Source organism: Ovis aries, chromosome 3, assembly GCF_016772045.2.
Source record: "Ovis aries strain OAR_USU_Benz2616 breed Rambouillet chromosome 3, ARS-UI_Ramb_v3.0, whole genome shotgun sequence".
Taxonomy (NCBI): domain Eukaryota; kingdom Metazoa; phylum Chordata; class Mammalia; order Artiodactyla; family Bovidae; genus Ovis; species Ovis aries.
Genome location: NC_056056.1, coordinates 206,754,265 through 206,782,248, shown reverse-complemented (window position 1 = coordinate 206,782,248; position 27,984 = coordinate 206,754,265). Strand labels below are relative to the sequence as shown.

The 27,984-nt window shown below is 37.7% G+C and overlaps 1 protein-coding gene across 14 annotated transcripts in view; it reads left to right on the top strand.

The window, feature by feature from the left end:
- RIMKLB (ribosomal modification protein rimK like family member B) overlaps positions 1–27,984 on the top strand; it is a 45,951-nt gene that overhangs the window by 6,999 nt on the left and 10,968 nt on the right. For all 14 annotated transcript variants that reach the window (XM_060413450.1, XM_060413451.1, XM_042247581.2 and 11 more), the window contains 4 exons: positions 9,069–9,299; positions 21,131–21,361; positions 23,806–23,892; positions 24,896–25,099. In XM_060413450.1, coding sequence (XP_060269433.1) covers positions 9,125–9,299; positions 21,131–21,361; positions 23,806–23,892; positions 24,896–25,099 — 697 coding nt within the window. In that variant the 5' untranslated portion in view covers positions 9,069–9,124. The remainder of the gene's footprint in view (positions 1–9,068; positions 9,300–21,130; positions 21,362–23,805; positions 23,893–24,895; positions 25,100–27,984) is intronic.

The following is a 27,984-nucleotide window of genomic DNA, read 5'->3' as shown; positions in this document are numbered from 1 at the left end:
GATTAAATAACAAAATATAGAGACTTCCCTGGCAGTCCAGTGGTTAAGACTTCCCATTTCAGTGTAGGGGTGTATGTTTGATCCCTGGTGGAGAAGCTAATCTCCCACATGTCTCTCCACCAAAAGACCAAAACATAAAACAAGCAGTATTGAAGCAAATTTTCAATAAAGACTAAAAATAGTCCACAACAACAAAAATCTTAAAAAAAAAAAAAAAAGGCAAAGTGGGAAATGTTTTGTGAACTATAAATGGAGAATGTTTTTAACTCCACTTGTATGCATTGTTTTGCTTTTGTCTTGCATATGTTTCTTTGTATAAAAGGGGGAATTTATAGATGCTTGTTTATGTATTCAAAGTGTTGCCTTTCTTTATTACCTTCATTGTTTTCTGTTTCTGTGTAGACACTCAGTGTTTTAGTGTTTTTCTTATGTCTTTTGATGGAGGGTCCCTATTGAGTCTGTACAGAAAAATGGCTATCCTCTCATTTTTTCACCCTCCAAATCATATGTATACTTTTTTTTAAAAGGGGTGTCATTCCCGTGGTGGATTCATGTCAATGTATGGCAAAACCAATACAGTATTGTAAATTAAAATAAAGTTAAAAAAAATAAATAAAAGGGGTGTCATAGATTAAAGAGCTAAATGGAGAGAGTGTGAATGAGTGTGTCATATAAAATTTGGAAAATTAGCTATTTGCTCTGTTTTTGAGGTATACGCTTTCAAGAATAAAGAGGGAACTGTCATACTTTTCTATCACTGTAATCTTTGATTAATACCTAACCTCCTGCTCCTGCTTTCAAAGCATTTCAGTCTACCTTAAAGTTAATGTGCTGATGAAAATGGTGTCCAAACAGTGATATTATTGTTAAAGTGGCACCTTAGCTAAAGGATGAGATTGTAGAGGAAGTACCTCTACCAGTTTCAAAGGGAGAGTCGTTTTGTGGGTAATGGGGTAACAGGCATATAACACTTCAGAAAACTATATTTATTGATTTGGCTGCCCTGGGTCTTAGTTGCAAAAGATGGCATCTTTAGTTGTGGCGTGTGGGATTTAGTTCCTTGACCAGGGATTGAATCTGCACCCCCTGCATGGGGAGCACAGAGTCTTAGCCATTGGCCCACCAGGGAAGCCCCCAGGTCTAATACTACTAATCGATTGTTTGAGACTCTTCTGAGATTTTCATTTTATCATTCATTTTCCTTTGTGGTGGTTGTTCAGTCTCTTGAGTCGTGTCCGACTCTTTTAGGCCCCATGGACTGCAGCACCATGCTTCACTATCCTGGAGTTTGCTGAAATTCATGTCCGTTGAGTTGGTGATGCTATCTGACCATCTCATCCTCTACTGCCTTCTTTTCCTTTTGCCTTCAATCCTTCCCATCATCAGGGTCTTTTCCAATGAGTTGGCTCTTTGTATCAGGGTAATAAAGTATTGGAGCTTCATCTTTAGCATCAGTCCTTCCAATGAATATTCAGGGTTGACTTTCTTCAGGATGGACTGGTTTGATCTCCCTGCTGCAAGGAACTCTCAAGAGTCTTCTCCAGCACCACAGTTTGAGAGCATCAATTCTTTGGTGCTCAGCCTTTTTTATGCTCCAACTTTCACATCCATACACGAATACTGAAAAGACCATAGTTTTGGCTATTTGGACCTTTGTCAGCAAAGTGATGTCTCTGCTTTTTAATATGCCGTCTAGGTTAGTTATAGCTTTTCTTCCAAGAAGCCGGCATCTTTTAATTTCATGGCTGCAGTCACCATCAGTTCAGTTCAGTCTCTCAGTCGTGTCTGACTCTTTGCCACCCCATGGACTGCAGCATGCCAGGCCTCCCTGTCCACCACCAACTCCTGGAGTTTTTTTAAACTCATGTCCATTGAGTTGGTGATGCTGTCCAACCATCTCATCCTCTGTCCTCCCTTTCTCCTCCCACCTTCAATCTTTCCCAGCATCAGGGTCTTTTCAAATGAGTCAGTTCTTCCCATCAGGTGGCCAAAGTATTGGAGTTTCAGCTTTAGCATCAGTCCTTCCAGTAAATATTCAGGACTGATTTCCTTTAGGATGGACTGGGTGGATCTCTTGAAGTCCAAGGGACTCTCTCAAGAGTCTTCTCCAGTACCACAGTTCAAAAGCATAAATTCTTCAGTGCTCAGCTTTCTTTATAGTCCAAGTCTCACAACCATACATGACTATTGGAAAAACCATAACTTTGACTAGACAGACCTTTGTTGGCAAAGTAATGTCTCTGCTTTTTAATATGCTGTCTAGGTTGGTCATAACTTTTCTTCAAGGAGCAAGTGTCTTTCTAATTTTATGGCTGCAGTCACCATCTGCAGTGATTTTGGAACCCAGAAAAATAAAGTCGGTCACTGTTTCCATTGTTTCCCCATCTATTTGCCATGAAATAATGGGACCAGATGCAATGATCTTGGGTTTTCTGCATGTTGAATTTTCAGCCACCTTTTTCACTCTCCTCTTTCACTTTCATCAAGAGGCTCTTTAGTTCTTCTTTGCTTTTTGCCGTAAGGGTGGTGTCATCTGCGTATCTGAGGTTATTGATATTTCTCCTGGCAATCTTGATTCCAGCTTGTGCTTCCTCCAGCCCAGCATTGTTCCATGTCCAGTTCTAACTGTTGTTTCCTGACCTGCATACAGATTTCTCAAGAGGCAGGTCAGGTATTCCCTTCTCTTTGAGAATTTTCCATAGTTTATTGTGATCCACACAGTCAAAGGCTTTGGCATAGTTAATAAAGCAGAAATAGATGTTTTTCTGGAACTCTCTTGCTTTTTCCATGATCCAGCGGATGTTTACAGTTTGATCTCTGGTTCCTCTGCCTTTTCTAAAACCAGCTTGAACATCTGGAAGTTCACAGTTCACGTATTGCTGAAGCTTGCCTTGGAGAATTTTGAGCATTACTTTACTAGCATGTGAGATGAGTGCCATTGTGCGGTAGTTTGAGCATTCTTTGGCATTGCCTTTCTTTGGGATTTGGAATGAAAACTGACCTTTTCCAGTCCCGTGGCCACTGCTGAGTTTTCCAAACTTTCTGGTATATTGAGTGCAGGACTTTCACAGCATCATCGTTTAGGATTTGAAATAGCTCAACTGGAATTCCATCACCTCTACTAGCTTTGTTCATAGTGATGTTTCCTAAGCCCACTTGACTTCACATTCCAGGATGTCTGGCTCTAGGTGAATGATCATACCATTGTGATTATCTGGATTGTGAAGATATTTTTTTGTATAGTTCTTATGATTATTCACCTCTTCTTAATATCTTCTGCTTCTGTTAGGCCTATACTATTTCTGTCCTTTATTGTGCCCATCTATGCATGAAATGTTTCCTTGGTATCTTTGATTTTCTTGAAGAGATCTCTAGTCTTTCACATTCTGTTGTTTTCCTCTATTTTTTTTGCACTGATCATTGAGGAATGCTTTCTTATCTCTCCTTGTTATTCTTTGGAACTCTGCATTCACATGGCTATAGTTTTCCTTTTCTCCTTTGCTTTTTGCTTCTCTTCTTTTCACAGCTATTTGTAAGGCTTCCTCAGACAGCCATATTGCTTTTTTGCATTTCTTTTTCTTGGGGATGGTCTTGATCACTGCGTCCTGTACAGTGTCACAAACCTCCATCTATAGTTCTGTAGGTACTCGATATCAGATCTAATCCATTGAATCTATTCCTCACTTCCACTATATAATCATAAGGTAGTTGATTTAGGTCATACCTGAATGGTCTAGTGGTTTTCTCTACTTTCTTCAATTTAAGTCTGCAGTCACCATACACAGTGATTTTGGAACCCAGGAAAAGAAAGTCTGTCACTTTTTGCATTTTATCCCCATCTGTTTGCCATGAAATGATGGGACTGGATGCCATGATCTTAGTTTTTTGAATGGTGTGTTTTAAGCCAGCTTTTTCACTCCTCTTTTACTGTCATCGAGGGGCTCTTTAGTTCTTTATTTTCTGTACCTTTAGAAATCGCACCCTCCACCACCACATATGCATACTAAAATGTTTCTTCCTTACTCGCATCCTTTTTGTCCCTGTGCCTCTTATTCCCACTCTTATTTGTAACAGTAATACAGTCCCACTTGTGGGATGGGTGACCTTTGGATAAGACAAGGAAAGGACAAAGGATAAATTTCATATATATTCCAAATTGTGTTTTGTTGGGTTTGAGGGCGTGGAGGGAAGCATTAGAATTTATTGAGAGAAAAGCATTGATAATCACATCCTTGGTTAAAAACTAAGCATAACACATTAGGTGTTAAAAGTTTTAATTGAAGTCAGTATAGGTGGGTAGTATGATTTGGAGGGAGGCTGTTGGGACTGAAAGAACATCTTTGGAAATTCAGGCTATGCTATTTAGTATCACTTAATAAAGAAAATACATGCATTTCTTAATTGTATTAACGTACATTTCTTAATCTGTAAATGTTTGCTTTAGTCAGTTCAGTTTAGTCGCTCAGTCGTGTCTGATTCTTTGGGACCCCATGGACTGCAGTACGCCAGGCTTCTGTGTCCATCACCAACTCCCAACTCCCTGAGTTTGCTCACACTCGTCCATCGAATTGATGATGCCATTCAACCATCTCATCCTCTGTTGTCCCCTTCTCCTCCCGCCTTCAGTCTTTCCCAGCATCAGGGTCTTTTCAGATGAGTTAGTTCTTCCCATCAGGTAGCCAAAGTATTGGAGTTTCAGCTTTAGCATCAGTCCTTCCAATGAATATTCAGGACTGATTTTGTTTAGGACGGACTGGTTTGTTCTCCTTGCAGTCCAAGGGATTCTCAAGAGTGTTCTCCAACACCACAGTTCAGTAGCATCAATTCTTCCGCTCTCAGCTTTCTTTGTAGTCCAACTCTCACATTCATACATGACTACTGGAAAAACCATAGCTTTGATTAGTAATACTCAAGGTTTAATTTGAAGTAGTGTTCATTTAACTTTCAGTTTTAAAATAATTCATTATTCAATTTGGAGTTTGATAAGGCATGCCATTCAATATCTTTAAACATTGTGATTCTATTAGATCATCTGTTTATAATATATATTATCACACACATACACACACAGAGTTGACCCTTGAACAGCATGGCTTGGAACTGTGCAAATCCACTGATTCAATAAATATGTACTATAGTTCTTTGTTTGCTTAACTGAGGCAGTAGTGGGAGGCACTGAGTTAGGGATGCCCATTAGGGACATTAAAACAGGATCTGAAATTCAGTTCAACTTCTGGTTGGAAAAATATATTTAGTAGGTCAATGATAGTAGTTGAAACTGGGCTGAGAATGACTTTTCTAGAGAAGGGAAAGAAAGATTTAAGAATGAAGCCCTGGGGATTATGTACAGGAGGAGAGCTGACAGGAGGAAAGAGTTAGAGAAGATAATAGGCAAAGACTGACTGTTCACACATTTGTTATTTGTCTGTATAAACTGGATCCAGCTCCTGTATTTCACATCCAGAACGGAATAATGTCATTGAAAGCACATCTGTGGTAATTGCCAAATGGAGTAAATCCTAGTTTTTATGTAAGTGTATATATATTTTTTCCAACATTTTTTCCTTTTCTGTGTTTTTAATCTGAGTTCATTTGATGTATCTTATCTGGAATAAAGAATTTTTCTAGTAGTAAGAGATGTCCTTAATATTATCAGATGGTAGACTGTGATTTTGCTTTTTCCTTAGCAGAATAATTACCACTGGGAAGAGGCCTCTCAAGAAAAATGAATGAAGAAGCATCTTAGGATTCTCATTTAATTAGCCTTGCCTGGACTATTGGAAGATAACAGATAGAGATAAATTGGTGTGCTTATCCATAATTTTCATAGGAAAACTCTCTAATATAAAATTAAATTTTATAAATTTCCTCTATTTCAAAAACACTATTTTAGCATTCACTTAGTATCTGATATTTATGTATCATTTTCCTTGGTACTTTTAGATGAAGAGGATGAGAGTTAGTAGATCTGATTTTACATTCTAAGAGAAAAAATAAGCTCCTATGTGTACGTGGACATTTGCAAATGCTGTGTTTATCTTACACTTTTGGAGAAAAACTCTTCTCATACAGATATGTTATTGAGTAGCCAGACTTACTCAGTTAAATGTCAGGGGAAAAGGGGGAAACCATTTTATTTTACAACGGACCCTTTCTTGTCATTGATAAGTTTCTGTGTGGCACAGCTTGCAAGTTCTTAGTTACCCAACAAGGGATTCACTCCGTGCCCCCTGCAGTGGAAGCAGAGTCTTAACCACTGGACCTCCAGGGAATTCCCTCCTGTCTTTTAAAATAGTGAATATGATTTGAACTTCAAGGTAGTCCTTTTATTGGCATACTTTGGGATCCTAGGCGGTGTAGGTTTACGGTTATGCTTTTGACTTTTTATCGTTTTCCTTCATGTTAAGAGTTTGGGAAAAAGAAAAGTAGATGTTTTAAAATAATAGGGAAGGAGACACCAATCTATTGGTCTCTGGCCCGTAGGAATGCGTTGGTGGCCTCTCAGGCCAGAAGGGGCCATATGGGTGGGGACAGTTGGGGACACAGAGTCTGTGCCTTTGTGGTTGGCGTCTTCACCTGCCTGTTTCCTGGGTTACACTGTCACATGGTTAGATGTGGATTCCAGTGGAACAGCCTGAAAAAGACAAACAGCCACTGTAGCAGCATCCCTGAGCACCAAGCCACTTACCCTCCTATGAAAACTGGAGTGGATCATTGGGCAAAGAAGAGGTTGTACCCTTTCACCCGCTGGCAATAAGTGGTCTTTGGAGATGACTAAGATTATAGTAGATAAAAATCTAGACAGGTGTCATTTGAAGATACCAACACCAATGGAACAGTAAGCTACGGATGGTTAAGCACACTTTGCCTTTTATAACCTGGTGATGCTATTTTCTTGGTGTACAGGAAGACTGAGTTGGAACACAGTGTTGCCACATACCTCCGTAAAACTTTACAAGAAAACCAGGGTATAACATAATATTCTGAAGATTTTTAAGTATTCTACATGAAGATACGTCAGTGCAGCACAGGGTGACAACCCCCATGTTGTCTGCCACTCAGGTGGGCTTTGAGGAGCCATAGCCATTGACATCATCAATGTAGTCTCTACCTTCTTCTGCAGGGTAATAGCATTCTTCCAGTTCTACATTAGGGGGTTGAGGCACCCCTTCTTGAAAAGCTGGGGTCCAGTTGTGGCAGTGTTTGCTTCAACTCACCCAGACAGAGACGGAACATCGTTTTCTTTCTTAAAACCCTGGGTGCAAGAGGATTTAGAGCCTCTTCATTAAAAAGAAAATGAAAAGAGAAAGGGAGCCTAATTTGAGCATGTAGTTAGTTGTTGGTCATGTACCAGCATATAAATACCCAAACTTTACTACATGAGGCTATCAGAGCTGTGGCCATGAGGCCAGACAAGATGGGTATGCTCACAAGCATCATCTCTTAGGAGTCTGCAAGACTGTATGAGACTGCAGTCTTGGGATGCTTTTTATTGTGTGATTATAGAATCATTGGAAGCATCATGTGTATTACTCTTGTGGCCTGGGCATTTTCCTGAAAGCTGATTTACCATAACTGCTTCCCACTGTGGTACCAGTGGCTACCACAGCCCCATCCTGATTTCTACTGAGGCCACAACTGAACTAGTAATGCAGGGCAGTTCCAATCATAAAAATAGACAGTGGTCAAGACTTCAGTGTGAGTGGAGGCACAGTATTGGAGGTCAATGAGTGGGTGTTTCAAAAGCTACCCATTGTAAACACTTTAAGGGCATTTTTACATTAATAGTTTCCCTCTCAGTGGAAACTGGGCATCTCTCTGGTGTGACTTGTGGAGCTTTTTCTTCTGAGCGAGACCTTTTCCAGTGGTCTGGAAGGCCACATTCCATATTCCTAGTGTGTAAGTTGAGCTCAAAACTCAAAACCCCTTTCTTGTGCTTATTTACTGGTATCAGTGACTGATGCCTTTGGGTGGGTCCTGGGGTAGGTGGGTCAAGGTCTTGACAGAGTGGGTAGTGTGAGTGTTTTTTGTGTGTATGCAAATGGTAGTGCCTCTGTCCCATGATGTTCTGCTTTTACTGTGTGCATCTGTGGAGCAGGCCCTTCTGGTTTAGACTGGCAAAAGCCCACGAATGGTACCAGTTCCAGCTGCTATGAAGCAGTCTTATCTGTAGGGCTGTTGCTTCCCCTTGTTCTTTCCTTTTGCTTTAGTTTTGCCATGTCATATGGAATAATACTAGAAATATTTTATTTGTTAAAATCACCTATTAATGCTTGTTAGTAAAACTTGTAACTTTTTGCTACTTTTCATGAAAATGATTTCCAATTCTCTTACTCAAGATATAAACTCTTGAGAAGTAGCACTTTCTTTTTTGGTGGCATTCTAGTAAATAAGCTATGTTTGTTGAATAAAATTGAATAAGAGCATGCTGTCTCTTGACTGAAAAATAAATTTTACTGAAGAGCTTTGGCGTTTATTTTGATTATTTAAAAATTTTCCGCCACATTCTCAAATTTTTATTTGGATTAAATGGTGGTTTTCATCAGTAGTGATGCTCATTTAGTAATATAGGTACTACCTTCTCATTTTTAAACATACGTATAAAGATGTTTATAATAAATTATACATGTGCTGTGTGTGTGTTTAGTCACATCCAACTCCGCGACCCTGTGGACTATAGCCCACCAAGCTCCTCTGTCCATGGGATTCTCCAGGCAAGAATCCTGGAGTGGGCTGCCATTTCCTCTTCAAGGGGACCATCCCGACCCAGGGGGTAGAATCCAAGTGTCTTGTGTCTCCTGCATTGGCAGCCGGGTTCTTTACTACTAGCTCTTCCTGGGAAGCCCAGCAAATTATACATACACATATGGAATAAGGAAAGCAGTTGAACAGTAACTGCACAAGTGTACATTATTTCTTTGAGTTTGTAGTGATGGAAAAGATACAGGGATATAGTTTTCCCTATTTCTTTTATGGTTAGTATATAATTGTGTTTATTTGTGTGTATGAAAGGAAAAAAAATAAGATTTCTTGATTTATTTTTTGTGTGTATTTTCTTTTCCATCTAGGAGGAATCTATATTCAGGACGAAGTAATCCCTGGAAAGGAAGAACAGCAGATCAAGATGTGTAGCTCTGTGGCTGCCAAGTTGTGGTTCTTGACAGATCGTCGAATCAGGGAAGACTATCCCCAGAAAGAGATCTTACGAGCGTTAAAGGCCAAATGTTGTGAGGAGGAACTGGACTTTAGGGCTGTGGTGATGGATGAGTTGGTGCTAACAGTTGAACAAGGAAACCTGGGTAAGTCTATAGTTAAGTAACAGTCTGGATTTTTACCTAGAATTTGGTGATTCTTTTTGTTTTAGGAATAATTAGGTCAAAGGATCTGGTAATAGGCTTTATCATTACTAAGTATCATCTAGTCTAAATATCTAGTATATCTTACAGAAGAAATGAAAACAGCAGTATTTATTAAACCCCTCATTGTATTATTTATTAAATAGTTGTGAGGGAAGTTAAAGATAACCTACTACTTTTTCCCCATTATTATTGTCTTCTAGTTTTTAAAAAGCCTTGTTTTTAAGATGCCTCTAAAGGAACCTGTACTCCAGTCAGGGGTCTGTCTAGTAAATTAATCAAAATCCATGTGTGATTCTTCTTTTCTTTTTTCTTTAGCAAATACTTTGTATGTATAATGTAAAATATTAATAGTATTTTTAATGAATAAAAGTGTCTTAACTGAGTTTAAAAAAAATATTTCTAATAGTTCATATTGTTTTTGGATTACTAGGGGAAGATATTTTGGAAATGTGTTGGAAATTCTTTAGGACTGTCTTTCAGGAATCTTTCAGGACACTTTTCCTTTGGAAAAGTTAGGATTTGTTACAGCTAAATTGGTCACCTCTGTTAGGGAAAGGTGGTTATTGGTGGTGCTCGTGGTGAAGAATCTACTTCAACTCTAGTATTCTTGCCTGGCGAGTTACAGTCCATGGGGCCACAAAGTCCGGCTTGACTAAGCAACTGAGCTCGCACAATAGTAAGGCGAAGTACAGGTCTGCTATTGTAGGGTAGTTTCATTCATGAGCTAGTTAATAATAGATCCAGAATCTTGCCTGATTTATACCATGATATCGGGTTTAAATAAGTAGAATCTTCTAACAATCACTCTCTATCTCAGTCTTCTTAACGTTTTTTATTGCACCCTCATTATCTTTTGGCAGTTATTGTTTCTTTACAAATAACTGCATTAGAAATATTTCTAAATTATTTCACTTGAATTAATAAGTAGCTACTACCTTTATAAGAAAAATGCATGCCATGTTAATTCAGTCCAGTTTTTTTTTAATACATGTGCCCAGTTGCAGCACCTTACATGGATTCAGAAAAATCTGGGATAGAGCATGTGTCATTCGTTCATTAAATATTGAGTACACACTTTGTGCTAGTTAATTGGTATGGTGTGTAAAATTAGACATTAACATTAATCAGTTGATCACACAAAGAAATGTAAAATTATTATGAAAGGAATTGGATGTCACTGCACCTTCCTGTACCTATAACAGATAGATTTCCCTTGAAATCTTTTATCTAGTATCTATTACATGCTTTTACAACTGTTGTTGAAAATAAAAACTCAAGATACTTTATGTTAGAAGCATATTCTTGAAGTCTGAGTGAGAAGAGATCTCAAGGACTGTGGTATTCTAGCTCACTAAACACAACTTCCACAGGCTTCTGGTGTATGTTTCTATGTTTTAAAGGTTGAAAGAGTCCCCTGTGTTCGTCATGTGACCTAGCTTCTGTCAAATAGGCACATTACAGAAAGATTTAGGAGGTTAGAAGATCACTATTTTTCAGCAGTTTCGTAGGTTGAAAATCATTGTGCTTGGTTTTTTCTTAGGTGCCTCATGGACATTTTTACTTTGTTCTCAACTGTTTCCATGCCAGTCTGTCAAAACTGAATCCATGTTTTCCCCCTAAAACAATCTTCTTATTTCAGTTTTTCTGTCTCTGTAACATTGCCTTTTGGCCTTTTTATCCATTCATAAGAGCCATTTATATGACAAAATATTGTTGTTTTTTCCTTCTAAGCCACAGCTATTCTAACACAACAGCCCCATATCTCTTTTTCACAGTCTTTCTTCTCCACCCTCTCTCATTCACAAATACTACCTTTATCATTTTAACATGATAAAACCTTGAGAAACGCTTGTTTCCCCATAACATTGAATCTAATTTTCACTGATGTACATCATATGAATCCAGGAATTCCTAGTTTGTTTTTTTTTTTCACATTTTGTATATTTTTTAATTATTTAAATCTCATACCATCTTGTAAGGAAGGTAATAGTATCATTTTATAGATGATGAAATAGATGAAGAATTAAGTGGAGAAATAATAATAAACACTATTTATATACCTTTATTGAGAGATTTATTTTTGCATACTACTTTGAGTTAACTGACAAATGTCCTGTCTTTTCACCTGGCAGCTCATAAACTCATTCAGTATTTGCTTTTCTATGAATGCCTCTTTTTTGAATTAGAGTTTTGCTGGGTATAGGAGTCCTAGTTGGCAGTTTTTTCTTTCAGCATTTTGAATGTATTACCTTCCTATCTTCTGGCCTCCAAAGTTTCTGATGAGAAATCTGCCAGTAATTTTATTGAGGATCCATAGAATGTGGTGATTTGCTTCTCTCTTGCTTTTTTCAGAATTCTGTTTGTCTTTTGAAAGATTGATTATAGTGCATCCCACCATGTGTCTGTCAAAAGGTGGAGATTGTTGAGCTTCTTGGATGTTTATGTTCACATCTTTCATTGAATTTGGGAAGTTTTCAGCCGCTATTTCTTCAAATATTATCCTCCCCACAGTCTTCCTGGGACTCCAACAATGCATAAGTTTATTGCTCTGTCTGCTCAAATCCACTTTGAATTCCTTTACATCAATTTTCATTTCTGTTACTGTTCTTTTCAGCTCCAGAGTTACTTACTGGTTTCCTTTTATGTGTTCTGTCTGCTGATATTAACATTTTGTTCACACATTGTTTCCTTGCCTTTTTTCATTCTTTGAGTATCTTTAAGGTAGTTTCCCCCCTTAAAAAAACTTTTTTAAATTAGGTATAGTTGATTTACAATGTTGTGTTAGTTTCAGGTATACAGCAAAGTGAGTCAGTTATATTACATATAAGTATATCTGCTCCAAATTTATCTCCCCTGCCCCCCATAGTTTCTTTTAATGTCATTGTCATGCTCAGTTACTCAGTCATGTCCAACTCTTTGCAACCCCATGGGCTGTAGCCCACCTGGCTCCTCTGTCCATGGGATTCTCCAGGCAAGAGTACTGGAGTGAGTTGCCATGCTCTTCTCTAGGGAATCTTCTTGACCCAGAGATCAAACCCAAGTCTTTTATGTCTCCTGCATTGACAGGTGAGTTCTTTACCACTAGCACTACCTGGGAAGCCCAGTGGAGAGAGTAGTATAACAATAAGTACTGTGGCCTCTTTGTCTGCACCTCTGTGATCAGAAGCTGCATGCAGCCATCAGAGCAGAGATCCCAGATATTTTGAGGGCAGGTCGTTATAGTCACCCTGACTCCTGCAGGGTGTTCAGGTGCTCCAGAACCAAGTGCACAGTATGGCTAGAGAATGGGGGATGAGTAGTTGCTGCTGTTCTGAAATTGATCAAAATTAACTGCATTTATGATCCCAGTCTTTTTCTGAAAGTTGTGGTCGTTCAGCAAATTGACCAGGGGTTGTCTAGATGGCAAGACAGAGTCCTGATGCTTCCTACTCCTTGATCCTCCCAGAATCCTCTCTATACTTATTTTTGATTGAGGTGTATCTTTTTGTTTTGTTGTTTTATATTTTGGGAACAAGTCTCTTACAGGATTATGTGTACCATGAATACCTTTTATCTGTGGCTTGCTTTTTTCACTCTGTTAATGACATCTTCTAGTCAGTAAAAGTTTTGAATTAAGTCCAATTTATATTTTTCTTTTTTTGATTGGTGCCTTTTGTGTTGCAGTTCAGAAAGTTGTGTGTGCCCAAGAGTCTTTATTTTATAATACATGCTGAAAATCTATTTGATAAAACACAGCATTATTAGGTGAAATTATTGTTAAGAAAAGGGCATTATAGTGTGGTACCATTTTCTAAGGATAGGTGAGTGTTAACTTTTGCTGGCTTAAGAAATAATTAATAAAAGGATAATTTTCTAAGTATGGGCTTTCCAGGTGGCTCAGTGGTAAAAAATCCGCCTGCTAATGCAGGATATGCGGGTTTGATCCCTGGGTCAAGATGATCTCCCTGGAGAAGGAAATGGCAACCTACCCCAGTACTCTTGCCTGGAAAATCCCATGGACAGAGGAGTCTGGTGGGCTGTATAGTTCATGGAATCACAAAGAGCTGGACGTGACTTAGAGATTAAACAACAAGAACAACGATGATTCCCTTTAGGGAAAAGAAAAGGATCAAGAGGACAGGGATGAGCAAGACTACTCTGACAAGTTTGGGCATGTATTGATAATTTTTGAAACTAGGTGATAGTACATTGGATTTATTATAATATTTTTATTTTCTATTTAGAATTTTACTTAATAAAAAGTTGAAATGTTTGACCTGATGAAAGTTTGTTTGACTCAAGGTTAGAAGGAGAAATTTTGGAATTTAGTTATTTTTGGTATGGCACCTTGTTGAGTTTATAAGAAGCAAGTTCTTCTTGCTTCCTGGATTCCCAGAATTGCCCTGGTATTTTTTTTTACCCTGGTTTTTACATTATTTTTTTTAATTCTGTGCATGATCCTATATACATCCATTATTATTTTTCCTGCTCAAGTTAACTAGAGATATTTTAATTGCTTACAAATCAAATAAGCTTCCCCAATACAAAAATTAATTCCAGAGAGCACGTTGCCAACAGTAGTCCTTCAGAGACTTGGTTACTTGGCATAGATAGGGCAGAAATCAATTAAGACTACCTTTCCAGAATGGGATTCTAATAACCCAAGGCACACAGTGGTGAAACTGGAGATTAAGTAATTACTTTTATTCACTTGGAACCATGGCCTCTTGATGAAAGTCAAAGAAGAGAGTGAAAAAGTTGGCTGAAAATTTAACATGCAGAAAACTAATATCTTGGCATCTGGTCCTGTCACTTCATGGCAAATAGATGGAGAAACAATGGAATCAGTGACAGACTTTATCTTTTTGGGCTCCAAAATCACTGCAGATGGTGACTGCAGCCATGAAATTAAGACTTCTGCTCCTTGGAAGAAAAGTTATGACCAACCTAGACAGCATATTAAAAAGCAGAGACATTACTTTGCCAACAAAGGTCCGTCTAGTCAAAGCTGTGGTTTTTCCAGTAGTCGTGTATGGATGTGAGAGTTGGACTATAAGGAAAGCTGAGTGCCGAAGAATTGACGCTTTTGAAGTGTGGTGTTGGAGAAGACTCTTGAGAGTCCCCTGGACTGCAAGGAGAACAAACCAGTCAATCCTAAGGAAATCAGTCCTGAATATTCACTGGAAGGACTGATGCTGAAGCTGAAACTCCAATACTTTGGCCACCTGATGGGAAGAACTGACTCATTTGAAAAGACCCTGGTGCTGGGAAGGATTGAAGGCAGGAGGAAAAGGAGACGACAGAGGATGAGATCATTGGATAGTATCACCTATTCAATGGACATGAGTTTGAGTCAACTCCGGGAGTTGGTGATGGACAGGGAAGCCTGATGTGCTGCAGTCCATGGGGTCACAAAGAGTTGGACACAACTGAATGACTGACTGGAACTGATGGTTTATTGAAGATAAACCTTTGCAGTCTGTTAGATACTGCTGCAGAAAACTTTCAGTTTAAAAATTATATTTCTTTTTACAAACACGTTAGTTTTCTAGGAACCAACTTTTATCTTGGCCGTTTTTTTCTTTAGATTTTTAGTTACTGTTAGTTACCCAGTCATGTCCGACTCTTTGCAACCCCATGAACTGTAGCCCAACAGGCTCCTCCGTCCCTTGAATTCTCCAGGCAGGAGTTGGAGTGGGTAGCCATTCCCTTCAGGGGATCTTCCCAATGCCAGGGATCAAACCCGGGACTCCTGCATTGCAGGCAGATTCTTTACTGTCTGAGCCACCAGGGAAGCCCCAAAAGAAAGCCTGTTTCTGCCTGGCTTCAAATTGAGGACCTTTCGAGTGTGAGGCGAATGTGATAACCACTCCATTATGGAAGCACAGTTATTTTGCTGAACCTCGCCACATGCAGGACCTTAGCTCCCTGACCAGGGAGTTTGCTTTTAGTTCATTAATTTCTGTTCTTCCTTTTTCTTACATGTTAATATGATTTGATTTACCTCTGGTGTTTGAGTTATTTACATCTTGTTTTACGCAGTTATGTCTTCCATTAAGTAAAGCACATGCTCTGTGTCTTAAAAAATGGTGAGCGGAATTTCCCTGGTGGTTCGGTGGTTAAAACTCCAATGCATGGGGCGAAAGTTTGATCCATCCCTGTTTGGAGAACTAAGATTCCACATGCCAATTTGTGTGTCCCACCCCTTCCATGGTGAGACAAGTTCAAATTTCAATATAATAATAATTATCTACTATATTCCAGGTAGTGCTGGGGGATATAGCTTTGAACAAGATAGTATTTCCTACTCTAATGGGAATTTCTGGTTATTCTGACTCTCAGTCTCCCTTGTGCAAAAGAGGAAGGTGGATGTCAGAAATGATTAAAAATTATTAAGTGCTTACTATTTGCCAGGCACTTCAAACTAATGTTAACAAGGTTAATTCTCATCACAACTTTATAAAGGGAATTACTTCTACTATTCTTATTTTAAAGAACCTGTGGCGCAGAGAGGTTCAGTAACTAGCCTGGGGTTACACAGTGGAGAAACAGTAGAGCTTGGATTTGAATCAGATATGGGGTCGTCGTTGCAGTAGATCTGTTCACTTTCTGTGTTTGCCTTTCCTGTCCTTTCATTATCTACCTTTGATAATGAGCGAAGAACCTTAATTTACTTACCCTGTTGGTTTCTTCAGAGTTTTCTGTATTCGATGAGTTTAACACTGTTTCCTTCTTTGTTCTTTATTGTTCTACAGCTTTAAATTTCATTTAAGGTTATATAAATATATATTTTGAATTTTACGTCAAAAAGTTCCAGATACCATGTAGTTATTTATGTCACCTGCTCTACTTTGCCAAAGTAGGTTGGAACAGACTTATACATTTGACTGTAACCTGGAGCTGTTAAAAAGTTTACTCTTTTTCAAAGTGGAAAGTGAGACTTGACATTTAAAGGACACCAAAAAGACACTTTGCTTCCCCTCTCCCCTTGTCTATATTAGTCTGTTGCTGGAAAACGTCAGTAAATTTTTATGACTGGCTTCATTAATAGTGATTAAAATGATACACTTCCCCACTTTTCTTTTCTCTCCATATATATTTTTAACTGTTTCCGAGTAGATTGCTATCTTATGAGGGGAAGAAAATGTATAGAGATAGTATTTCATACTTGGATAATAGTAAGGGAAAAAACTTCATAAAACTTTTCATGCTAAGTGAGAAAAATATGTTTATATCTTTTTGCTTCCAATACTGAGACCTTATGCATCAAGTATTAAGTAAATCAGGTTTGCTTGGGAGCTGAATACAAAGGGGGATAATCAAGTTCCCAAGATATATTACTAATAACAATTAACACATGTGCCATCAGGCTACCTCATCCTACCACTGTAAACTATAGAAAAGGTAAAGAGAATGTACTCTAACATGCTGAGCTTGAATACCAGCATTGAAATTTAAGTTTAATTGGAAGTATTTAGCGGCATCACATTTTTCTGTATTTGTTATATCTTACCTCCTTTTGGGGATATAGCTGGTTATCTTCACTCCAGATTCTATAGTTTTTAAAGGCACTTAGAGTAGAAGCTAGCCAGTCATTGCCTTCAATAAAAGATGTTTTTTAAAAAGACAGTCATAATCTGAATGCTTGTTTGTTTGCTTCTACTTTCCTCATCTCTTTCTCCTTTTCTTTCTCTCCCTCTCCCTTTTTTTCAGACACATGACTGTCAGCTGCTACACAGCAGTGCTCAGTGATAATGAGGCACACTGTTAAAGTAGTCTCCTTTTGTTTCTTTCTGGACCTCTGATGAAGGGCCTGGGAAAGAAATGTTATTAGTTCCTAGTCATTCTCCAAAGAGGACATCTTTGGAGAAAATTTGTTTTTGCTATTTGGGATTAATAGTGAGACAAGTCTTAGAAACAAATTTGAGGGGGAAAAGGATTGCTGAGGATATTAAAGAGGGATGGTTTGATAGGAAACATAAAATTTATTTTGATGGGTAGCAGGTGAACAGATAGGAAACACATATATATTCTCAAAAGAATGGATTCTTACATTATGCCTGGTTTTTTGATACTTGATAATTTCTCGATGTGTGAGTTCTAACCCAGCCTTAATAAAGACTTTTAAAGTATTTTGTATAACTCTTGAGAATCGTTTGACCCTTGGCACTACAGAGTTACTAACTGCCCTATTCTCCTCAAAATTTGGGCAACGATTTCTTCCTACATTTTTGGGACCTGTGGGGCAAATAAGCCAGTGATTTTTTTTTTTTTTCCTTTAAGTTTAAGAAGACCTTTCTGATGTGAAGATAGACCTGCATTTATGATGGGCAGCAGTCCAATGTGACCAAAGCCCTCTTGCTGCAGTCTTTTTTAATGTCCTATTTAAAATATTGAAAAGTAGATTTATAATGAGTTTTTTAAAGCATTCAGAATTATGTGTTTTGCTTTTTTTTTTTTTTTTTTCAAGATTTTACATGTGGTGAATTTAATAGCTTTGTCAAGTAATGGATTCTAGGTTACTGACCTAAACAACTGAATGTGAATTTAGCAGGGTGTAGGGAGTGCTCAGAAGTTATGACTCTGTTATCCTGCCTACTTGCTATTTCCAGGTAGAACTCACAGCCTGAGAAAGAATATGTTAGATTTCTGGTCCAAAATTTGTTTTCGACTACCCCTTCCATTCATGGAAGCCCTTTCAGGCTGTCTAATGTTGTCATAATTCATCTGTCTTAAATCTTTGAGTGCTTCCTTGATTTTTGGCACAGAGATTATGTGGCTTTTAAATCATGTACAAATAGCACCTTCATTTCCAGTTAAGATACTTAAAGTTATGTCAGCTTTAAAAGATTCCTGAAATCCTGGTGAATACTCCTGAACTCTAAAGGATGGAAAAAAAAAAATGCCAGTCAGCAGGGAGCTATCAGTTGTCTGTTTCTTATTCCCTGAGGATAAAAACACTTAATCATGTAGCCAAACTAGACTCAAAAAGCACAGGAGTAGTGAGATTTCCCACTTAATTACTGGCAAGGAGATTATTAATATCCCAAAGGAATCTTTCCACTAGGAGAATAATCAGCCCTTAGCACCTTCTCACTTTGCCGTGACAAAGCAGCAGCCTTTTAATACATAATACACTTTATACAAAAAATATAGGAACAGAAATTTTTCCCAGCCCCATTGCTATTCTAAGGTTAACTCATTACTGACTTTTGATGTTTAATCATATACTTAATTCAAAACTTACATCTAAAATATTTATATTGAAATCTCTATCCCAGTACAAAGCAAAGTTAGATGAATAGCATCATAAGTTACCATTTAAGATGATAAGCAAAAAAAAAAGTAGAGTTGAAAGAACTGACTGGTGGCACATTCATTTGGAATGAATAGCTGTGGCCATAATAAGTAGAGTGCAGTTGTACCTGTGTATCATGAATAACAGAGATCTAAGGAAAAGAATCATTTGCCCCGTATTTCAGTTTCACAAGCTCTACGTCAAAGATAAGTTGTATTTATTGAAAGTACCCAAGAGATCAGTAGTACTTTGCCTTTTTTGGGGGTTCACATTCATCTGTACCTGCCCCTGTTTTTCTGGGTAGCCTCAGATCACATTTTGCTTGCCTGGAGTAATAAAGCATTTTTGTCACAGGAGGCATTGAATTTCTTTCCATCCTCAGTAATATCCATTATAGTGTACTATGCAAATCTGACTGCTTTGGGTAAAGTACTCCCGTATTCCCAGTTTCTTTTTGGCAGCAGACTTAGAGTGAAACACTTCCATTCCCTTCTTTAATCCCTTTTCTTAAAAGTAGCAAAAACTCCAGTTTAGGGAAGTGAGAAGATGAATTTTCTTTTGACAATTAAAGTATCTTTTTTCTGCTCACTCTTCTTTTTACCTTTCATGTAACAAATTTGATTTTCTTCTGGTAACACCGACTTTTCTTATTTTTCATAATAATATTTAAGACTAGATATTTTGAGTTTTTTGACTGATTTTTCTTCAGATTTTTGCTTCTTTCTCGTTGCTGAGATTCATCAGGTCTTGGTCCTAGGAATTTCCATTTTTTCTTTTTCGTTTTTCAGCCTATATGTCCCTATTTCTTAAGTCTTGGGCTGATTCCTATAGGTGCACATTCACACCCCACCTACTAGGTATGAATTCTGTATACATATGTGTATAGTTCCTATCTATACTTCAACTATTACAGAATAGTTCTACTTTGATGTCCTTATGTTATCACCAAGATCGTATCTATGATCCAGAGTCAGCATCTTCTGCCCTAAACTGAATTCCCTTTTCACCTTTTTTCATTTGGTCACTAGGCTTTTTTCTGATTTCAAGGAAAATGCTGTTTAGATCTTGCCTGTTGAGGCAAGTCAGCACAAAAGCCAAAGAAATGAGAAAATGCAGGATTGCAGAAATTTGCTGCTGCTGATCTCTAGCAGCATGATTATGAGGAGAACGCCTGGAGCCATTGGCCAAAAACCTCACATCTGCTGATGACCACAGCGCTACCCATAGCTGCCCCCAGAGAATAATGACTGCTACTTTGACCTTTAAAATTGTGTGTAATTATCTTTCATTGGTGAATTCTCCAAATTGGAGTCCTGCTGGTAAGGGGGTCTTGGAAGTGCGTCTAGCCTCTGCCATACAGGAAAGGATTAAAAGATAAGGATGTATCAACAGGCGGTATCAAGTTCGTTCCCTTATCAGAACAGATATAGTCTCTTTGACTCAGAATTGTGGATCCAGCAGTTTCACTTCTGAATATTACTTAAGGAAAACAAAATCACTATCTGGAAGATTTATCTGTTACCCCCATGCTCATAGCAGCATTATTTGTAATAGTTAGACATGGAAACAAAGTTAATGTCCATTGACAGATTGGATGAGTATATAAAGAAAATATGGTGTACACACACACACACACTCCCTATAAAAGTCTTGGGTATGTAATGTGTAGCATGGTGATTACAGGTAGCTGATATACCTTATTTACCAATCTTCCTAACTTTTAGAAAAGAACCTGACACATAGTAATTAATATTTATTGAATGGATATTCATGAGTAAGGGGTTGATTATATGGTGTATCTTTAAGTATAATTCCATTGAGCCCAATAAAGCTATATTTACATTGGCTTAGATGTCTGGTATAATGTTACATGATGAAAGAAAGTGCCACAAAATATTTGTCAAAATTACCTACATATTTTTCTTTACTTAGTTAACATTAGGGGAAATACTAATAATAACCTGGGATGTTGGATGGGATAAATGTGTTGTATTTTTATATTTGAATGTTTTAATAAGCATATATTTTTTAATGAATATAGGTTTTAAGAAGCAACTTGAGTACCTTGTTCCATTATTTGGGACCTTTTCAAAAATAGAATGGTACTGGATAAAACTGAAGAAACTGCTGTTTTAAAAATTCTTTTTTTGTACTAAAAGCATATGTGAACACAAAGTTATTTGCTTTTTGAAAGCAAATCTCGACATGTTTCTGTCTTCAAACATAGCGATTTATGACAGTCTTTTTAATGAATACATAATATTTCATTGTATTGGCATATACCAGAATTTATTACCCAGTACATAAATTCTTCTCATTAATGTTTTTTTCTTACAAAAGGAAATCATTTAAGGAGGAATGTGTCTCTGTCTCTGTAAAATGTTAGCAGAATAGTACATTTAGTTTTGAGACCTGAACTTTGGTCTGTATCTATTTCTCTGTTTTATTCTATATTCTCCTTTGATGGTTTTGGTTTTATTCCTGTGTATTTCAGGTCTGCGTATCAGTGGAGAACTAATCACTGCCTACCCGCAGGTGGTGGTAGTGAGAGTACCAACCCCTTGGGTGCAGAGTGACAGTGACATCACTGTTTTGCGGCATCTAGAGAAGATGGGATGCAGGCTGATGAACCGACCTCAAGCCATCCTGAACTGTGTTAATAAGTTCTGGACGTTTCAAGAGTTGGCAGGTCATGGTGTTCCTCTGCCAGATACTTTTTCTTATGGTGAGTTTACTAATAAGACTTTATTGCCTTAGTTTTAGAGCACTGATAATATTGAAAGCCCTACTAAACTGATAGGGTTATATGATACAAGGAAATTTGTGAACATGAAAGAACTTCTTATAGAAGTGACTTTAAGTTTTAACAAACTAGGCAGGAGAATTATGAGGCTTATCTTTGGTATGGAGAAGGAAATGGCAAACCACTCTAGTACTCTTGCCTGGAAAATTCCATGGATGGAGGAGCCTGGTAGGCTACAGTCCATGAGGTCACAAAGTTGGACACGACTGAGCGACTTCACTTCACTTCTTTGGTGTAGGTAGAATGGACTTATCAAACTCTTTCTGTAAAGGGTCAAATAGTGAATATTTTTGGCTTTCCAGGCCATATGTTCTCTTTTGTGACCCTCAGTAAAGCTATTGTATTGTGAAAGCTGCTGCTGCTGTTTTTTGTTTAGTTGCTAAGTCGTGTCTGACTTTTTTGTGACCCCGTGGACTATAGCCTGCCAGGCCCCTCCTGTCCATGGGATTTCCCAGGCAAGAATACTGGAGTGGGTTGCCATTTCCTTCTCCAGGGGATCTGTTGACCGAAGGATCGAACCCATATCTCTTACATTGGCAGGAGCGTTCTTTTACCACTGAGCCATCAGGGAAGCCTGAAAGCTGCAGTAGACGAAGCTTAAATAGTAAATGTGGCTATTTTGTAGTAAAACTTTATTACAAAAAGGCTATGAGCCAAATCTGTCCTCAGTTTGACAAGCCCTGAGGTAAAATAATCTGATAATCGTTCTATAGTTTCTGACATTTTCATGTTAATGCTTCATAAATATTTTCATATTTTGAATGAAAGAAAATGACACTAGATATGCTTTAAACCATTGCTTCTGAAGTCATCTGTGGGAGAGGACCATTTTTTTATTTTTAAAAAAATTTACTGTGGCTTTCAATACTATAGTGCTCTAAAACCAATTTACAGTATGCATAAAGTACTGTAAAAATATCAGAACAATGCCAAATTGTTTTCTTGTGTTTACTCTTCTTATATTTTTCTGGACACATATCAGCAGCAAAGAAGTCACAGAGGCAGGGGTTCCTGGACCACACTTGATGTAGCACTGTTATAAACATTGTTGTTTTAATATATTCCTGACTTTCCAGTTCTTCTAGTTTGGAAAGAATCAGGCTTACTATAAATCACTATAGTTTTTTCATTAAAATGTCCAGCCGAATGCTTGAAAAGTTGGAGAGGCTTTAAAAAGAAATTCTTGTCCTCTTGTTATTTTTAATATTTTAAAGAAGGGAACTCCGCCAATTTGTATGGCATATGTAGATACCATTGCTCTTTTTAGCAATTGCACAAGAAGAGACAATATGAATAGTTCTTTCTTCCTCACAATTCTTTCTTCTTTTGAAATGTTACAGCTTACCTCATCAGTCTACAGTACTGATTTTAAGAGAATGGAAAGGAGCAAATTATATTAACCAAATCTGGCTTAAAATGTGGAGACTGGCTAATCATAATTTCTCTTAAGCTACAAATTTATGAAATTGCAGTTGTTTAATGAACTTTTTCTTAGTCTGATTATTCTGTCAGCCATGCTGATTTTTTGCAACTACAATCCATTTTTGCTCTTTATTATTTGTTTCTAGGAAGTATAAACAGAAAGAACAAGACATAACCTGTGGGTTACCTGAATAGCTCATGGTAGAATGAACTCTGTTTTATAATAGAGAAAAGAAAATTTAATTTGTGTATTTGATAAGAGTGAGAGCACACACACACATGCATGTTAGCATTTTTTCAACTTTGGATGAGTCTTCCCCAGTGACTCACTCTTCTTTCTTAATCCAAATAGAATGCTGTATACTAAAGTTGATCTTAGAGCTTCTATTACTTGTGTGGTGGAATAATGAAGGATGAAATATGAAAAATAGAACTTCATTGGTGGTACAGTGGATGAGAATCTGCCTACCATTGCAGGGGACAGGTTCAACTCTTGGTCTGGGAAGATTCTACATGCTGCAGAGTAGCTAAACCTGTGTGGCAACTGCTGAAACCTATGTGCCTAGAGCCTGTACTCTGCAACAAGAGAACCCACAAAAATGAGAAGTCCTACATGAAGAGTGCCCCTTGCTTGCTACAACTAGAGAAAGCCCACACACAGCAATGAAAATGGAGTGCAACCAAAAATAAAAAATTATGAAAAATGTTAATAAAACTAGGAAACTTTGTTTTAACTTCTTTGATTTCAATATTAGAATATTTATAGTTTAATAGTTTTTATCCATTTAAAAAGAAGTAGTTGTTTTAAACTGATAGTTAACTGAAGACAAAATTGAGCCATTAAGTTCTTACCTTCTACCTTCTTTGTCTTGCTGACTTTAGATAAAATTTATCATAAAACACCTCTGCTGCTATTCTTAAATTTTATTTTTTGCTCAAACCAGGTGGTCATGAAAATTTTGCTAAAATGATTGATGAAGCAGAAGTACTGGAGTTCCCAATGGTAGTGAAGAATACACGTGGTCATAGAGGTGTGTATGGGTTGTTGCTATTATACATAATATTGAAACTATTCTTCAGAACTTCTAAAGAATTGTAGGGAAATTGCTAGGTGTGTGGTACCTCAGACTTGTGGAAGGCTTTTGTGAGTTTTGCTCAAAGTTTTTTCTGTTTGTTAAGTGGTTATCTTGGACATTTTAAGGTGCATACTTAATTTAGACTGAGTCTCAAGTTAATGATCTATCTTCCTTTTCAACAGTATAAGGATTCTAGATCACTAACACCATCATCCTCATCCCAATTTATGTTGTTTGAAAACAGTATATAAAATATCTTAACTTTGGATTAATAGTGATTTTTTTTTTAAGGTGTAAAATGATTCATAAATCCAAGTACTTCCAAGCTTTAGTGCCTTGACAGATAACTGGATGAGGGTTCAGCTGGGACTTTAATGCACTACTTCTACCTGACTTCTCCAGTCAGCCAAGAAGTCTCAGGGCTCCTACAGTGACTGCTCCAGGGAACAAAGAATCTGTGTGACCTTTTACAACCTAGCCTCAGAAGTCGGATAGAAGTCCTTACTCTGTATTCTGTTGGGTGAAGCAGTTACATCCCCTCCTAGATTCAAGCAATGGGACATAGATTCCCCTTCCTCTTAATGAGAAAACTGTCAGAGTATTTATAACTATGTTTTAAAAACAGACACTTCTATTGGCACAAAAGTAGTAATATACTGCTATCTTACTAAATGCAAATATAGTATCTTAATATTGCATAATATATAAAACATATATTTTAACTCAGAAAAATGTTTTACTGATAAGTGAGGCTAGTATTATTGGCTAACCTGAAGAAATACAATTCACAAGAACCCAGCCTCACAATAAATTTTGTTAAGAGATTGGGGAATGCGAGAGTGACCATAAACAACTGATTCTGAGAAAGTAGATTGGAACGGAATAAGATATAGGTAGCAGATATCAACTGCTCATAGTCTGATGACATACTCATTTCTTGCTCTTCTTTTGGTCACAGGCAAAGCGGTTTTCTTGGCTCGAGATAAGCACCATTTGGCTGATCTAAGTCACCTTATTCGCCATGAAGCTCCATACCTGTTCCAGAAGTATGTTAAAGAGTCTCATGGAAGGGATGTACGTGTCATTGTCGTGGGAGGCCGTGTGGTTGGCACCATGTTACGCTGTTCTACAGATGGGAGGATGCAAAGCAACTGCTCACTAGGTAAAAGCAATGCAGGAGTTTTTCTGTGATATAAAGTAGTATTATTTAAGCTTATTCAATGAGTATTTGTGTATAACTCAGGTCTTTTTACCTAATAAGTTGAAAAATATGTCTTTCATATGTAAATATCATTAATAGACTTAACACAAACATAATTTATGTATGTATAAATTTGCTTTCACCCAGGCTCAACTTGAAACCCAATTCACACATTTAGGAAATGTCTACCAGTTTCCCTCTTTGGTTTTATATTGAATTGGCCAGAAAGTTCATTTGGGTTTTTCTGTAAGATGTTACTGAACAACCTTTTTGGCCAGCCCAGTATTATTTTCTGTATAATTGAGGTTCATTTAAGCTGAGTCCTAACCTATTTAACTTGTTGGTCCAGATAATATTGCTGATTTTCATTTGTTTAAATGTATATTTTCTGAGATCTTTTAAGTGCCTCAGAGAATAGTCTCGGTGTTTTCCTCTTCTGTGTTTATTTTACTTTCTTAGTAATCTTACTTAGCTTGTGGCTTTAAATGCCATTTATTTGTTACTGTTTTTAAATTTATCTCTCCAGTTTAGGCATTCTTCTTGAACTTGGGCACACATATGTCACTGCTTGTCAATAGCGCCATATAGATAACTGTTAGAGATTTTAGTCTCAACATGTCCAAACCTGAACTCCCCATCTAGCTACCTCTTCCAGTATGTCCCACACACTGTTATCTCCTTATTGTTTATTGGCAGCTGTATCTTTCTAGTTTAGACTAAATCCTTGGAGTCATCCTTGATCCCTTCACTAGTATAAGACTTCACGTCCAGACTCCTTGAAATCTCTACTCTGAAAATGTACCACCTCTTATTCCCTCTCTCCCCCAGTGAGAGGATTAGAATAGTCTTACTTTACTTCTGCTCTCCTCCTCTTGATTCATTTATTCACTGAACAAATATTTTTCAGCATCAAGTACTGTTTTAACAGTATTTTGTATATAACATTGTACAAAACAGACAAAAATTTCTGCTTTCCTGGGTTTATATTCCATTGTTCTGGTAAAACCATTTAATAGTTTTAGTTCAAGTATGGATTAGAATTTCTTTTATTGAGTTATCTCTTCTGCTTTAAGAATCAAGGACTTACTTTATCCGTTCCCAGGCTGTCTTTATCTATTTACAGTTAATTATACCCATATTGGGGCTTCCCCAGTGGCTCTGTGATAAAGAATCCACCTGCAATGCAGGGGATGTAGGAGACACAGGTTCAATCCTTGGGTTGGGAAGATCCCCTGGCAGAGGGCATGGCAACCTACTCCAGTGTTCTTTCCTGGAGAATCCCATGGACAGAGGAGCCTGGTGGGCTACAGTCCATGGGGTCCCAAAGAGTCGGACATGACTAAAGCAACTGGAAATGCACACACACATACCCATATTGCAAGAATTATTACTCATCACTCTTTATTCCCCAGCTGCTCCTTCCCATATCTTGAGTTTTCAGGATGATGTATTGGCTGAGATAGAATTCTGAAATTGTAAAAGTCTTGCTTCAGTTCTGCTGGTTTATAGTTGATGTGTGCATGCTTAATCATGTCCGACTGTTTGTGGACTTATGGACTGTAGCTTGCCAGGCTTTTCTGTTCATGGAATTTTCTAGAGAAGAATACTGGAGTAGGGTGCCGTTTCCTACTGTGAGTGATCTTCCCGACCAAGGGATCAAACCTGTGTCTCTTGTGTCTCCTGCATTAACAGGTGGATTCTTTACCACTAGTGGCACCTGGGAAACCCGCTTTATAGTTTACACTTTTACAATTGAATGTCCAAATCTACTCTGATTGGGCAGTGGGGGTGAAGTGGGGGGGGGGTAGGTAATATATATTCTTTGTAAGTTTTTTTGTTTTGTTCTCTTATTTTTGGTTGTTTTACTTGAAAAGCTCAATATTTTGTCAGGATATTTTTAGATATGTGTCTCTTCTCAGTCTGTCCAACCTGGATTTTAGTAAGCTGTTTCTATCAGACCTACTTGTTTTAAGCCTCAGGAAAACTCTTCTTTCCTTCTTGGGGAGGAGTTTTTCTGATTCAGTTAGCAAATTTTTTATTTGTGGCTTCACCTCAGTGTTTTTGTATGTGCTTCAAAATATTTCTTAAGCTAGATTTTCCAAGTTATAAGTTATACTCACAAAAGCAACTCTCCTTCATTTCTGCTACGGAAGTTTTTAACTTGGGTAGTCATTTTTGTTTTAGTTCAGAGTTTTTTTTTGTGCTAAACTTGAACTTAATGCTTTTCTTTTATTCAGGTTGTAGGTGGCTTGTTGTTTTTGTTCTTGTTACTATCCCATCACATCAGAGCTCTGCTCAGGTTATTTGGAGCATTGCAAATGGTTTTGGAGCATTAAAGATCCATCAGTACTGTGGGTGCCGAGAAGCAGTCTTTAATTCGTTGACTAGTGTGTCATTCCCTTACTGAGGCAGTTACATGAAGCCCTCTTATTTCCTGGGCTTCTCTCCCTTACTCTTCCAGCCTCACTGGTGGTGGTGGTGGTGATGGTGATAGTGGTGGGCAGGTGGGGAGGGGTACCTGAATCCTACTCATGTGTGCATTTCTCTTTTGGTCTTTTCGGGGTCAGGCAATACTCACATAGTAGTGAGGTCAACTTTCCTTCTGTTGAGCTCTTAAAGCCAAGGTTTTGTCAGAGTTCTTTTGCTTTCTGATCCTTATCTAAAGCTTCCTGAAGCTGGTCACCAAATTAGAAAATCTAGTTCTAATTCTTTTCTCTCAGATACCAGCAAAGAGTTCCCCTCTACTCAGCCAACTGCCTTAAGCCCCAGGATCCTTTCAGCTTAGGGATGACACATAGAATAGGGGCTGTTGAGCAAGAGAACCATGTTCCTAGATTCTGTTCCCT